The sequence below is a fragment of the Notamacropus eugenii genome, chromosome 6 (genome assembly GCF_028372415.1).
Source record: "Notamacropus eugenii isolate mMacEug1 chromosome 6, mMacEug1.pri_v2, whole genome shotgun sequence".
Classification (NCBI taxonomy): Eukaryota; Metazoa; Chordata; class Mammalia; order Diprotodontia; family Macropodidae; genus Notamacropus; species Notamacropus eugenii.
In genome coordinates this window covers 116,692,225-116,707,791 of record NC_092877.1, presented here as the reverse complement: position 1 = coordinate 116,707,791, position 15,567 = coordinate 116,692,225, and the positions used below count along the sequence as shown (strand labels likewise).

Below are 15,567 nucleotides of genomic sequence, written 5' to 3'. Positions count from 1 at the left end.
GAGAACATGGTCAAATTTATAAGAATACAAGTCATTCATCAATTGATAAATATTCAAAGAATGTGAACAGGCAGTTTTCAGAGGAAGAAATTAAAGTCATCTCTAGTCATATGAAAAAATGTTCTAACTCACTTTTGATTGTAGAAATGAAAATTTAAACAACTCTGAAATACCACCCCATATCCATTGGAGTAGCTAACATGACAAAACAAGAAAACAATAAATATTAGAGATATGTGGGAAAATTGAAATACTAATACTCCGTTGGTGGAATTGTGAATTATCCTAGATGTTCTGAAGAACAATTTGGAACTATGCCGAAAGGTCTATAAAACTGTATATACCCTTTTCTCCAGCAATATCATTACTAAGTCTGTGTCCCAAAGAAATCATAAAAAGGAGAAAAGGACCCACGTGTACAAAAAATATTTATCTCAGCTCTTTTTGTGGTGGTCAAAAATTAGAAATTTATAGTATTTATTGGGAAATGGCTGAAAAAGTTGTGCTATATAAATGAAATTCAATACCATTGTTCCATTAAAAAAATGTTGTTCAGGTGGATTTCAGAGCAACTTGGAAAGACTTATACAAACTGATGCTGAGTGAAGAGAGCATGACCAGGAGAACATTGTACATAGTAACAGCGACATTGTACAATGACCAACTTTGATAGACTTAGCTCTTCTCAACAATGTAATGATCTAAGACAATTTCAAAAGAATCATAATGAAAATACTACCCACATTCAGAGAAAGAACTATGGAGTCTGAATGCAGATCGAAGCACACTTTTGTCTCATTTTTTTCTTTCTTTTGGTTCTTCCCTTTTGTTCTAATTCTTCTTTCACAATGTGACTAACACGGTAATATGTTTAGTATGATTGAGTAGGTGTAGCCTTTGTTAGATCGCATAACCTCTAGGGAGGGGAGGAAGAAAATATATAACTCAAAAATCTTATAAAAATTAAAGTTGAAACATAAAAATAAATAAATTCATTAATTTAAGAAAAGAAAGTTGGAATTTAGTTATGAAAGTATAAAGTAAGGTCTAGATGAGTAATATTTGTATATTAGTAAGTCATTCACATAAGAGTCGCACCTGAAAACATTAATGGTGTGGAAAGAAGAAAAATGTCAATGAGATTTATCGACCATCTGAGTTAAGAACTCAGGTGGAAAATAATTAGTGGTTGAAGGAAACAAGGAGGAGAACCAATAGATTACCATGTTTCTGAAGCCAAGAAATAAGAGCATATTTAGTAATGGAGAATAGTCAATATTATAAAAGGTTTCAAAGATTAAAGATGATGAAGATAGAGAAAAGATCATTGGACTGGGTAATTAGAAACGTTTTTGGTCATCTTTGAATGAGCAGTTTCAATAGAATAATGGGGTGAAAGGTTCATTACAAACAATAGAGGAGGAGGTTGATAGTGAAGAACTACTGCCTTTTTCTAGAACTTTCTCAGTAAAAGAGAGGAGATCCTGGGATGGTCAATAGTTTACTAATAGGTTAGTAGAGGTAAGAGAAGGCATTTTATAACTTTTTAAGCTTTTTTTTATTTTGTCTTATTTTATTTATTTTTTTAAGAATTCCAGAAACCATAATATGATTGAGGTGGAGGGGAAGAAGTCATATGATAAAGGAAGAAAATACTTGACATATAAGAGATATCTGTTGAGCAAAGTCCTGAAGGTAATGGAAGGAATGGATCAAGGATACAAAAATAATGTTTAGACTCAGTTAAGAGTAAAGATAATGCTTTTTATGTGACAAGAAGGAAGAAGGAAGAGAATATAATAATGGCAATAAATGAAAGAAAGTAGATGAAGAAGCTCTGGCTAGGTGTCTTCAATTTTCTTTATGAAATTAGTTATTGAGTAATCTCATGTAATAGTGACTAATATGATTTAAACTGTAGAAGGCAAGGGAGAGACAAAAGTTGATATAAAACAACATTTTGTAAAGGGATCCAGCAAAATGGGACTATATTATAAGATGGCAAACTTTCTAGAGATATATTTTTAGGGAAAGATGAATGACAATCTTTCAAAAAATCTTGTAGAAAAAGTGACCTTAAACTTCAGGTCGTCAACAAGATACTGAGATTCTATGACACAATAATTTGTACAGAGAAGACCAGCTCTTTATGATTTCTGAGAATAAAATTATTCCTTAGCCACTTACAAGGAATTCTCATTACAGAATTTGGCCATAGCTTTTAAATTGAATGGACTTTAATTGACTCTAAATCACAACTGAGTTACTATCTCAATGTATCCCAAAGTGCTAGAGACATACTCTGACTCTAAAGCAGGTCTGCCAAGAATATGAACCAGTACTTCTGTTCATGTTGGTGTAATATATTTCCAGAGTATTTAATTGGAGAAAGAAAATATAATTGTTGACGTATTAATGGTGGCTCGCACAGTATTTTAAACTGAGCAAAAGCAAGCAAAAGTAAAGGAAAGAAATAACATTAAGCTCTTGTTGCAAAGAATCAGAAAGTCCGAGACTTTTCATGTTTCATGGATATTTTTCTTCCTAGTTCACCTTTGGTTCTGTGTTATGTGTATTTCCATGGGGGGGGGGGCGGTGTTGTGAGTCTATGACTGTATAGCTCAGCTGCCCAGGATCTTGGAATAGTTAGTATCTTTAGGGAATTAGTGTGTGATGATTGTGTACCTTCAGGCTCAGCAGAAACTGTGTCTCTGATGAACACCTCATGAGAGAATTTGTTTCCTTTTACATATGCCAGCAGGGGGAAAAGAATGTATCCGTGGGATTCATGCACATATAAGAAAATAATTCAAGTTAAGATTACCTTGGTCCAAATTTAAATTTCTTTTCTCAAAATAAAAAATGCAAACCCTTTGATTTTAATACATTTGCAAGCTCCTATAGTTAGAGTGGAACATCTGCCCAGATCAGAAGTGAAACTGTGAAATGAATCACCAGAAAATATAGTAGTGTAACCTTTTTGCCATGTCACTGTTAACAACAGTTATAAGAACCTGAGTTTTAGTGAGTTAATCCAGTCAATATGGGTGCCCATCCCTTTGCCCATGATGTGTAAATTGAGAGCTAAAAATACTAATAAAATTTTCCATGCTGGAAAGGAACTCAGAGATCATTTGATTGATTCCCTTCCCTGACATTATACACAGAAAAAGTTAAGCCAGAAGAAAGAGTTTAAGATTTAGCACAAGGTAACATAAGGATAACATTGGTATTAAATACATGATTTCCTGTCTTCCTGTCCAATACTTTTTTCTCCCATCATCCCAGTCTAAAGTTCTATTTATCTCAGGTATGTTTTCATGACTTTCATTCTTTTAAAAATTCTCTTTGCGAATTATATGGCCACTCTATGCTACTCAGCAAACTTTACATTAAAGACTGAAGCAAATACAGTTATTTCCTTTTGACTACTAGGATTATGGTACTCTATCTTCACTTTCTTTAGAATGTTTGAGACTATAGTTTAAAATGAATTCGATTCCGTGATAATTACCATGTTTTGGGAGGAAGTTTTGTGAGTTACTGAACTTCACTCTCCAGTAAAAATAGCTTTTCCATCCAAACGATTCTCAATCATCTTCTAAAAACATCAAGCATCCAATAAACTCAGCATTTACTCTTGATTTCAACAGAAATTTTGGTTTTCATGTTGACATGAACTAGCTATAACTTTAGATTATCCTTGAGAATGTGTAGATGTTCTTTCCTAGCCTAGAAAAATAGCATTTGCAAATCTCTAATATTTTCAGGTAATGTCAGAAACACCTAATTTTGTTTAGTGCTCAAATTTCAGTAAAGACATTGACAAGTTTCATTTCGGAAAATCCTTGTGGCTTTCAGAAAATGCACTGACTTCACCTTTATGGCTGCATCTACTGCATAATCAGGTATTGCTTAGCAACCGATCACAATTTTTGTCAAGGTATTAGATAAGAAATTCCTTGGTTAGATTAACTTATGCGGTACTTTTTTCATTATGCAATGGGAGTTTGTTGCCACATTCCCATACTCTGAACATTTACCTTAGAATAGGATATGGTTTAAAGGTTTTGAAAAACATGATGATGATGACTGATTATAATAATTTGCCTCTTCAAATCACTCCATTCAAATCACAGCAGGCATTGCCCATAATTATTACACCTATTTATTATTAACAATTCATGGAGAGAAAAATACAAAGGCAATATTTTTCCTGATGATAAAATTAACTGTTTATGGAAAGGCAGTCCATTAATTGTTCTAAACAACAGCCATCAAATTTTGTTTTCTGCTCCTTTGATTGTTCATTGTCTGCAAAAAGAATGTTTTTTTCAGGCTTTCATCTGGTGGAGGAGAGGTCCTTAATTTATGAAACGGAATGGGAATGAAATGATGAGATTGAGGATTTTCACTAGATGTTACTATATTACACACATGCACATAAATGTATGCATTTACATATATACATGTATATTATGATAGTCATTAAGATAGACATTCATATATATACATTTATGACTATTTGTGAACATATACGCTCTCTCCCCCTGACCTCCCAATTGCACTTCCACAAATGAGATATCATCTAGCCCAGCTCCATCTCCCGCATGGAACCTTCAGTGATAAATCAAAATCACATTAGCCTCTTACTTCTCTGAACATCTACTACATTAACAATATCACAGTGCTTGAAATTTAATTGTCCTACAACCATAGTGACTGCAAGATTTAAGAGCTGGAAGTGATCTGAGACATCACACAATCAACTTTGTGTGTCTCAGTTGCTTTTGCTGTTTTGTCCTTCCCAGATTATAAACACCCTTGGGACAGGCACCACCTTATACTTATTTTGCAGTTCCTTTACTTTTTTTTCATCTTACTCGTCTATCAATTTAAAGCCCTCTAAATCAGCTTAGTGTGCTGTCTGTCACCAAAACAGGAACGAATGAAGGAATAAAAAGGAGAGGGGTTGAAAATATTTTTCTAGGCATACTGTACAGCCAATGAAAATGTTCATTTGGGAGATTGTTCTAAATATGAAATTGCTTTAGTTTTACTCTAGTTCTTCAAATATTTTATAAATTTAGCATACTGGAGTAACTATTGTTTCATCATCATGAATGACAGTTATTCTGATGGATTACAGTTAAGAATGAGAGAGACAGAGACAGAGATCAAGAGAAGAGATATGTAATGATAAAAACTAATCTTTATATATTACCTTATGGTTTGCAAAATCCTTTTCCTTAAAAAAAGCTCTTTTTCTTTGTCTCTTTTGAAACTCACAACAATACAATGGAAAAGATACTGCTGTTATTCTCACTGACAGATGAGAAAATTGAAGCTGAGAGAGAATATGTGAATTTCCAAAGGTCACTTCTCTAGTCAATGTCTTAGGCAGGTTTTGATAAATCAGTCAACCAATGAGTATTTATTAAGTACCTATTATGTGTTACTATGCCAGGCTATAAGGATATAAATACAAAGAATGATATAATCTTTACTGTCAAATATGCTTACATTGTATATGTAATACAAATACTGATTTATGCTACAAGTTATATTTTTGTAGGCAGAGTTCCAAAACCTATGATTTCATCAGTAAGTGGGAATTACTTAAGGTCTAGAGCACAAATACAGAATAGAGAAAAGAAACAGAAATGTATCATGAACTTAAATATTGGAACTTAAATACAAAGTAAAAAACAAAAAAGCATGTGTACACAGCTGTATCAGCAAGGACCCTGGCATACACAGAAGGGTCTGCTGTATAGTTTCTTAGATCTACTTTTCTAAAAGGAAAGCAACATGTGAGGGGTCAAACAATCACTTCAATCAAGCACATATGTTACTCACTAAGTTCAGGGGAAAAAGTCAGCACCCTGAACTTCAGAAAAAATGCAAAGAAATAATCAACAGACAGGGTTTCCAACAGTCTGACCATAAGCAACACATACATCACAGATCAATAGACAGATCCATTTGTCCGACCATCCATACATAGTTACCAGAGAGAGAAACACCTACATCTGGGTTTACAAAGGGAGGGAGAGGTTGGGGAGAGGAGGCAGCTCCTTAGCAGCTGCCCAGAGTCTTGTCTGGCCAAACAAACACTTCCAATGAGTAAGGCCCAAAGCAAAACCTCACCTCAGAGTATTTATACACTTTCAGAGCCAGAGGGCATTAAGACCCAAGAATCAGTGCCTTATTAGAAAATGAAGTCTGTTAATGGGCAGGGAAGATCTAATTAACATTACAATGGCAGAACATAAGCGAGGATTCAAAATATGTCACAATAAATTTTCATTTCAAGAAAACCTATGTGACAAATAATGTACATTGTGTTGAGAATGATCCATCTTTTCTTGGCTTCCTTGTGAGTTTTCTTTTGTTCACTGTGGTGCATGTTTTTACTTTGTTCTTTTTCCTCCCCCTACCCCCAGAAGGCTACAATAATGTTTAGATATGTTTCTTTATAGCTATAGAGATGTACACACACACACACACACACACACACACACACATACACACACGCACACACACACTTTCCCAAACATATTTTACTCCTGATCTTTTGTTTTAGGTTTGTGCATATCTGTTGTTTCCTATCCCTCATATCTCCTCTACCCACTACCTTACCAGCAATCAGCAAAAGGTGTGGGCCCTCATACAAAACAAGCCTCCTTCCGTAGCCCCATCTGAGGCATATCAACAATCAGAGAATATTTTTAACTCCCATTCCAGGGAAATGGTGTCTCTTGCCCCAGATCTTCAGTCCTCCCCTCCTGCCTGGAACCTAAGCCAATCCTCCAACCTCCTGTAAGTGCTCACAGACAGGGGCTTTCTGCCCCACTGCTTCTGCACTCACCTGGAATGTGATGGTTTCTTCTTATATCAGCCACTCTTGGCAGCACAGCTAGGTCTGGCATTTTTTATCAGCAGAGGTTCCCTCAGTCTTCCTGGACTCACATGTACAATTCCCCTCACTATCTGGGAGTATAAGTTCCTGTGGCTGGAGCTGGAGCAACCTTTCACACCAACTAACCTCAGGACTTGCTGCTTCTTGGTTAAGTGGCTTACAGGTTGTTATTAAAAAGAAACCTAGCTTGGAGGCGTTTGCTCTTCACAGGGACTAAGCCTAGTTCTGGGATTTTCCTTCTGACCTTCTCAAATTGCCCTAGGAAGACTGAGGTTGTGCCTGTATTCTTTATTTCCATCCACACTCTTAAGGTGCTATTTTAACTCTTTTGTGGGGGAAAATCGTGAAAGTTTGGAAGTTTCTGACCAACTCTGTCATTTTCCCAGAATCCTCTCAGGAATTCCTTCTACAATGCAGTTCAGAAACTCTTCTATAATGGTTTTAAAGGCTGGACTGGGTCACTGAGATGGTGTGACTTGCCTGTCACATAGCCAGTTATGCATCAAAGGAAGGGCCTGATGCGAAATCTTGATTCTAGGGTCAATGCTTTATCAATTATTCCCTATTGCCTTTTCCCCCATACATTGTATCATGTAATAATAATAATAATAATGAAAATTACTTATATAGGGAGGAATATCATTATTTTAGTTACCCAAATCCTTTAAATAAGCAAGTTGAATTTCTCCATGGGAGTCTTTTTAGAGTAAGTGAATTCAAATGATACCAAAATAAACAAAATCAAAATAGAAAAATCTTCCTAAGTCCTTATTCACAAAAATAATTTATAAATTGATTTTTTTACCTCAGTTCAATACTTATTGAATTCAGCATGGCAGAGGTGAAAACTTTAATATTTAAAATATTAAAGTAAATATGGCCACATTTGCTGTTTGGAAAAGTAACTATCTTAACCTTGCAAATACTATTTCTCTGCATGCATGTATGTATATATGTGCATATATATATTATATATATACACACACACAAACACACATATTTCAGCTGTTTCTAAGTTGTGTCCAATTATCTCTGACCCCATTTAGGTTTTCTTGGCAAGGGTATTAGAGATGTTTGCCATTTCTATCTCCAGCTCATTTTACAGATGAGGAAACTGAGGCAAACAAGATGAAGTGATTTGCCGAGGTTCATACAACTAGTAAAGATCTGAAGCCAGATTTGAATTCAAGAAGATGAACCTTCCAGGGTCTTGGAACTCCTTCTACTCTATCCACTATGCCACATAACTCTGTGTATATGTGTGTATATACATATGTATGCACTCACACATACATGTAAGTGTGTATGCATTTTGGGGATGACTGAACCTATGACTTAATTAGTAGAAAGAAATCTTCATTGAGAAAACTCCTTCTACCAATGTAGAGAACCAACTGACCTACAACTTAGTTTTAGAAAATTCACTGGGGATTAAATGAGTTAAGTGATTTCCCAGTAGGTACACAGTTCATATTATATAAGAAAAGTAATTTGTATTCAGATTTTCCTTATTCTGAAAATTCATCTCTATCAGTCATGCCATGCCTTTCCTTCTAGCAAATTTTAAGTACTTTAGGGCTGCAGTTATAATCAAGACAAATAAAGAATAATCCTTGAGAAATTTTACATTCCAATTCTTGCTCCCATAACATATATACACATCCATTCTTTATCTCTGTTAATATGTGTGTATGATTTTTTCAAGAATCTTAAAGAACTGTACTTCCTACAATTAATTTTATTTGACATTTGTTTTCTATTTTATTTTTAATCTATTTTAAAAAATAAAGATAAGTATGTTGCAAATTATGGGAAAAATAAAATGGATATTATTACTCAAAAAATCTTTGTAGGAATATTTTTCAAACACATTGCTCAGAGAAAATAGGAAGGAAATGTCCCAGATTGCGCAATCATTTGTCAATTTTCATAACATTAGACTACCACTTCTGCTGAATTCAGTAAGATGCTTTACAAATAAATAAAAATGCTATCATCAAGTTATAGAAACTCAAATGACCAAGAAAAGAATCTCTAGAAAAGTTTGTAGTATGAGAGTATTTATAAAAACACGAGGCACAACTTTTATTCTGGAATAAGAACAGATATTTTCATGTTCATGGATAACATGGAGATTTTTTTAAAAAGCTCCCAAACAGCTGTCCATCTTCCAAGAATTCAGCATTTGCAATGCTTTCCTAGCTACCTCCTACAGTCGTCTAAGCTCCCCATGGAATGCATATGCTTTCAGCTCCAAAGATGCGCACTGTGTTCCTTCCTGGTTTCTCAAGCAATTGTTCGAATTTGTTCCTTTGCCAAGAAAACAGAAGCTACTCCAAAGAATGACTTCAGGCAATGAATAACTCCCCCTCCATATGAAACTGGCTGTATCATGTCAGTGGCACAAGCCAACACTATTCCCTGAAAACATTCATAGTTTAGGATCATGTTAACTGAGTAGGAAGGAAATGAAGTACCCTGGAGGGATTTGGAGCTGTTAGCTTTTTAGGTACATCATTGTGAGAAAGGATTTTTACATAGAATTAGAATTAATTGCTAATTTAACATTCCCAAATAAGGGTTCTTATCTCCTTTTTAAGAGCTGTCAATCATGTGAAGTGTATTTTATTAGAGTGGCAAGAGGGTATCTGTATATAATATACATACACATGCACATATATAATGCATTCATTAGTAAAATAGGCAGAACTTGATGGTTCGAGCTCATGTGAAACTAAATTTTATTTCTCCCTTTGGTTAAGTGTGTGGTATTCATTCATGTGATGGCAAAATATTCTTTTGTAATGAGAAAATATCATGCATAAAAGAGGTATGGCCTCTTTATTATTATAAAATTGTATGGAAATTATATGAAAACTCAAAGATTATCTAATTAAACCTTCTCATTTTACAAAAGGAAAACCTGGGTCCCAGGGAAGTCAGTTTATTTGCCCAAGGTCATAAAGATATCATGGTAAGTAGCAAAGCTAGGATTATATACCAGGCCCCCTGACTACAAATTCAACTAACCCCTCCTCCCCACCATTCTTCCTTGAGGTACAATAGACAAAGTCAAGACTAGAGGTCTGGTCTTAACCACTTCTTGTACTTGGTCACCTATTTAACATTTATGATCCTCACTCAGTTTTCTCATCTGCAAAATGGAAATAACAATAGTTGCCCCATCTACCTACTATGAATAGGTTATTTTAAAGATCAGAAACGGTCATCAATATGAAAAAATGATAAATCATAAAATGCATAGCAAAGTGAGGTATTACTATACTTAATTATATTGGCATATAGGTATAGTGTAATTAATCTGCTAATTTTGACTGCTATACTTTGAAGAACTGCTCTAGTTTATGTCGTATTAACATAACTCTTATTAGTACCATTTATGTATATTTCATAGCTTCATAAATTTAAAGACTTTAGAGACCCTCTAGGGGATAGGTCAGTCCCCTCATCTTAAAGATGAGGAAATTGAGGTCCAGAGAAGGTAAGTGATTCTCCCAATGTTGTACAGATAGTAAAAAGCATCATAGCATCATAGATTGAAGTATAACAGGGACTTTACTCTAAAGCCTTCATTTTATTGATGAGAAAATTGAGGCTTAAGGAGTATACATAACTTGCTCCAAATCACAAAGGTATTAGGTATCAGAGATAGCAAGTGAACTCATGACTCTAAATCCAGTGTTCTTTCCATTGTACTGTTCTGTCTCCCATCAAAACATTTCCCATCAACATGGAAAAAAATGTATAAATACCTCTGAGAAAAAAAAAATCCATGGTAATACTCATTGTTCAACAGATTTAGTCATGTCTCATTCTTCATGACCCCATTTTGGGTTTTCTTGGCAAAGATACTTGAGCAGTTTGCTTTTTCCTTCTCCAGCTCAGTTTACACTCAAGTAACTGAGGAAAACAGGATTAAATGATTAGTCCAGGGTTACACAGCTAGTGATTGAGGTCAGATTTGAACTCAGAAAGACAAGTTTTCCTTACACTACCCCCTGGTTTTCTATCTGCAGTACCACTTTACTGCCCCTGACCATACTTATATTCCACATAAAATAAATATGTCAGAGAATACTCACAAAAGGTTTTCTCATATGGTTTACTATGCCATGATATATGCTTCATGAGGACAAAATCTGTCTCTACAAATTTTCTGTTTTCCTCAGGTCCAAGCACAGTGTTTTGGACAGTTGGATATTTAATGCACATTTATTTCTTTATATTGAGTGGCATAAAAATTTGACCTAAAGTTAAAAATAGAAAAACACTACTCTTATGGGAAAAGTGCTGCTATGAGGGTTTTTATTTAAGTAACTTATAAGCACTTCCTTGTGAATCACTGATAGGTAAGGCTTATTTAATTTTCCTACAAGGTGACTTTGCCAGACCTTTGATTTTAACAGCATAGTCAGATCCCTGTATAGAAACTCCCTCTTTCAACGCCAAATACAAAGTATTTTGTCCATTACCATTTTAGAGTTGATTGGGTCACTTAGCTGCTAAACAAACAGTAACAATAATTATAATTTTTATTAGGGTAGTAGTATTAATAATAAAACATAACACATAATGTTATTTAAGGTTTATAAAGGCCTTTGAATGTCACATAATTTGCTGCTCAAAACAATCTCTTGAAGAAGGTACCATTATTTTTCCCATTACACAGATAAAGAAATTACAACTGATAAATGTTAAGTGATTTACTCATGTCAGCACAGTGTAAGTCTGAGGCAAAACCCAAATACAGTTTGTCTTGATTCTACCTAAGATGTATGTACTACTGTCTGTTGAAGTATGGTATATTCATGGAGCTGAACGTTTATTCAGACTTGTAACTTATTTCCAGGAACAATACTAGAAGATTAAAGTACTGAGATAGAAGCGACCAATTCTAGCATGTTCTAGAAATAACCTAAGTTAATAAAATGCCACTGAATTCTAAGTACTAAAAGCTTTGAAGAGGACCTGTGAAAATGTAACCCCTCATTTCATTGCTGAGATGGGTGATGATTGGTTTGTGTTGATTGGTTTTAATAAAATTTATTTTCCTCTTTTAAGGGAAAAAATAATTTCTTACAAAGGATGGCTCATTGGATTAGTAAGTGGAAATGATGTTTTTAGAACATGAGTATAATAAAAACAAAAGGTATCAGTAAAAATATGTAAAAAATAAAGACATGCAAGAAATGATAACATGGAAATTTCATGAAATAATAATAGTGTTTAGCATTTATTACATAATTAAAACATTTTATTCATTTTCAAGAAAATATTGATTTTTTACCACTATAAATATAAATGACCAAAGTTGTACTAGAGTCATTTTCATATATATGTACATAATATATGTATATTTTATATATATATATATATGAGTACAACTAAATGTACATAAAGTACATCTAATTCTAATATTATATTCTTATAACTGGAAAAAGCTGAATATTTTTCTTCACTATTAAACAGGTCCCCAGTGGTACCCTTCCCGTATTGGCCTTCAACTGGAGCGCAGTACGTACTGATCAGTTTTCTACCATCTTGAGTAACATCTTAAAGTAATAGTTATTGTTCTTGTTTCCTTTGTTATTTTTAATTTCCTCTGATTTTTTCATTGTTAAAGCCAGAGGTGACCAAAAGAGTAGCTTCCTTACCAACAACATGTTTTGGTAATATTTATTTAGCAATAGCATTTTATCCAGTAAAAAAAAAATAACAAGTCTCTCAAAATTTCCAGCTATCCTTCAAAACTGGAGTTTGTCACTAAACATAACATGGGTTGTCTCAGCAATCAATAGTATAAAGAAAATATAAGGAACAATTCTTGTGGATTGTGAAGGATTTTGTATTTACAGAATATTACATTTCTCCAGTCTCAATTTAAGATTGTAACAATTGAAAATAGTCCAATAATTAAGATAGATATCCTACTTAATAGATGAAGGAGTTGAGATTGAGATAAATTAGTGGAATATAAGCTAATTGAAGACAACCGTTTTGGAGAAGCTTCATAAATTTTTAGTTGATTGGATTTTATTTTGGGATCCACTTTTCAGCAATCACATTAGTTGAAAAACAAATAAATGGTAAAGGTAAGACAAGAATGAAGAATCCTTTTTCAATGTATTGCTCCTTTAATCGTACTGTTAAAACAACTCTCTTCAACTCATATATCCACTTAACCCTATAACCACAGTAGGAGCCTTTGTGTTGGTAACTTGTCTGCCATATGCCAGCATATGAAGCCATACCTTCATTGTATCTTTCATTACCGTGCAGATTATCTGCAGAAGTACTCGGGAGAGCTGCCACAGACTAATTTTCAGGATAAATTTAATCAGAACAAGTGTTCAACTTGTCCTTACTATATTCCTATGAGCTTATTTCACTGCTATTCTGCTACACTCAAGACGTTTCCAAGAGTTCTTTATCTCTATAACCATCCTTTGTAAGACATAAAATAATTCAACTTCTCTTCTCTGGACCACTGCTTCGTTATCTGTAAAAAAACCAGTTTAACTAGATTTGTCTGGGGTGTCTTTCAGTTCTCTGATCTTCAAATTATTATGAATAATGATAAATTAAAAAGAAGTTTTGTACTAAGAATTAGAATTTTTTTTCCCTCTAAAACACAAAAAGAACAAGTGTTAAAAATATGCACTGATTATTCTGCTGGTTTGAATTTTCCCTGCCATTCTAAATAAATTGGTGAAATTACTATCTTCAAATCCTATCCACAACTCTTTTCAGGTTTTTCCTTTTTTTTAAGTCCTTTCACAGAACTATAATTATCAACAGAGCATATCTGCCTTTTAGTTTGAAAAGCATCTATTTGCATTCATAAAATTGTCTACTTATTGTCATTTTCATAAATAAAGACGAATTTTTTTGTCCCATTCCTCAGGTCCAATATGAATAAGAAATAGAGAATATATATAACAGTGAAGAAGATCTTTCTATATTCCCAATTCAATGACCAGTTATTTTGAAGTCATTTCTAACATTGCAATGAGTTTCGCAAACTCAAGAGATTGAATTAAACTATTAAATAATTTGAGCAAAACAAAACTAGGTCTTTTAAAATAAACATATATTAGTGGTTGTTAGCTAATGAGAGTTACAAGGAAACACTAGTCATTGGGGTCGTTGTTATGGTTCTGAACTTGGGATTTATCTAAATAGGGAACTTCCACTTTGGAAGATTGACAAATTATTTATAGTTATTACATCTGCAATCTAATTTGTAACATAATTGTCTTATCCTACTCCTAGGTTAAATGTTCCTTAAGGAAAGGGTCATTAGCGTATAGCAGATTCTAAATGTTTATTAAATTGAATTTACCTTTGAAACTCTCCAAAAATTAAAAGACCTAAAGGAATTGATAGAGTGACTAAAATTTATAGAGTCATCAGTTTCTCAATCTATCAATAAGAATTATATGCTTGCTAAATATCAGGTACTTTACCAAATGCCGGGATTACAAAAACAAAATACTAAAACAGATAAACAAAGAAAAACCTCTCTCCTTGTATTAAAGAAGTTTAGAGTAAAATGGAGGAGGCAATATGAAAATAAGTAGGTACATACAAAACACATAGAATAGATTAAAGGTAATCTCAGAGGGGAAGGTATTAGCTGGAAGCAGACCAAAAAAGTCCATTCACATAAAGTGGGAATTGATATATATCTTGAAGTAAGACAGTGATGCCAGTAAGCAGGGGTAGGCAGTGAGGAGGAAGAGAGTTTTGAGTTTTTGGAAGAGTCAATCCAAAGACAGAATCAGAATTGGAGTTTGCCCTGGGATGGATAGTAAGAAGGTCAATGTTGTTAAATTGTAATGGACACGGAAGGGAGTAAAGTGTTAGGCAATTATAAAAGGTAGGAAGGGAGCTAGACTTCTAAAGAGCTTCAAATGCCAAACACAGTACTTGATGTTCAATCCAAGAGCTAACAAGGAACTTCTAGATTTTAGGGAAAGTGGAAGTGTGTATCCATATTGATGAGCTCACAGATGCATTGAAGAATCAAAGTAGATTTCTTTTTTGAAAATATTTCCTTTGCAGTTGTAGAAGCAGAGCAGTTTTAATACTGAGAGGGACCTTGAAAGTTTCTGGAATGCCTGTCAGGCTCTTCATTACATGAGGATGAGTATTTCAGGTGGGAGTTAATATCAAAATGCTTTTGTACTTTCTAAGTATATTATATAATATACGTAGATCACGAAGAGTGAAAAATTGCAAAGTACGTTGGTTTGCAGGAGTAAGCTACTTTTGAATTGGAGGGTTGATGCAGAAAATTCCTAAATTGTAACAATCAACATATGAATTATAAAATTACAGGAGCATAGATATAGATTTAGACTTGAAAAAGACTCTGAGTTGATTCAGAGTTGAAAGAGAATTCGGGTTCATCCAGTACAGTCCCTTCATTTTATAGATTAAAACACACTCTCACATATGCATATTTATATACATACACATACTTACATGTATATATGTGTGCATATATGTATGTATGTATATATTTATATATATTCCAAAAGGCCATTTTTGCTTTGTCCAGTGTCACAAAGATAATAAGTAATAGAGATTGCTTTTGAATTCAAGTCTTCTGATTCCAAATT

General features: G+C 33.8%; 1 protein-coding gene across 3 annotated transcripts in view; it reads left to right on the top strand.

Moving 5' to 3' along the window:
* The window catches only part of TECRL (trans-2,3-enoyl-CoA reductase like), a 172,197-nt gene that overhangs the window by 85,315 nt on the left and 71,315 nt on the right, over positions 1–15,567 (top strand). For all 3 annotated transcript variants that reach the window (XM_072620882.1, XM_072620881.1, XM_072620880.1), the window contains exon 3: positions 12,413–12,457. In XM_072620882.1, the coding sequence (XP_072476983.1) occupies positions 12,413–12,457 (45 nt within the window). The remainder of the gene's footprint in view (positions 1–12,412; positions 12,458–15,567) is intronic.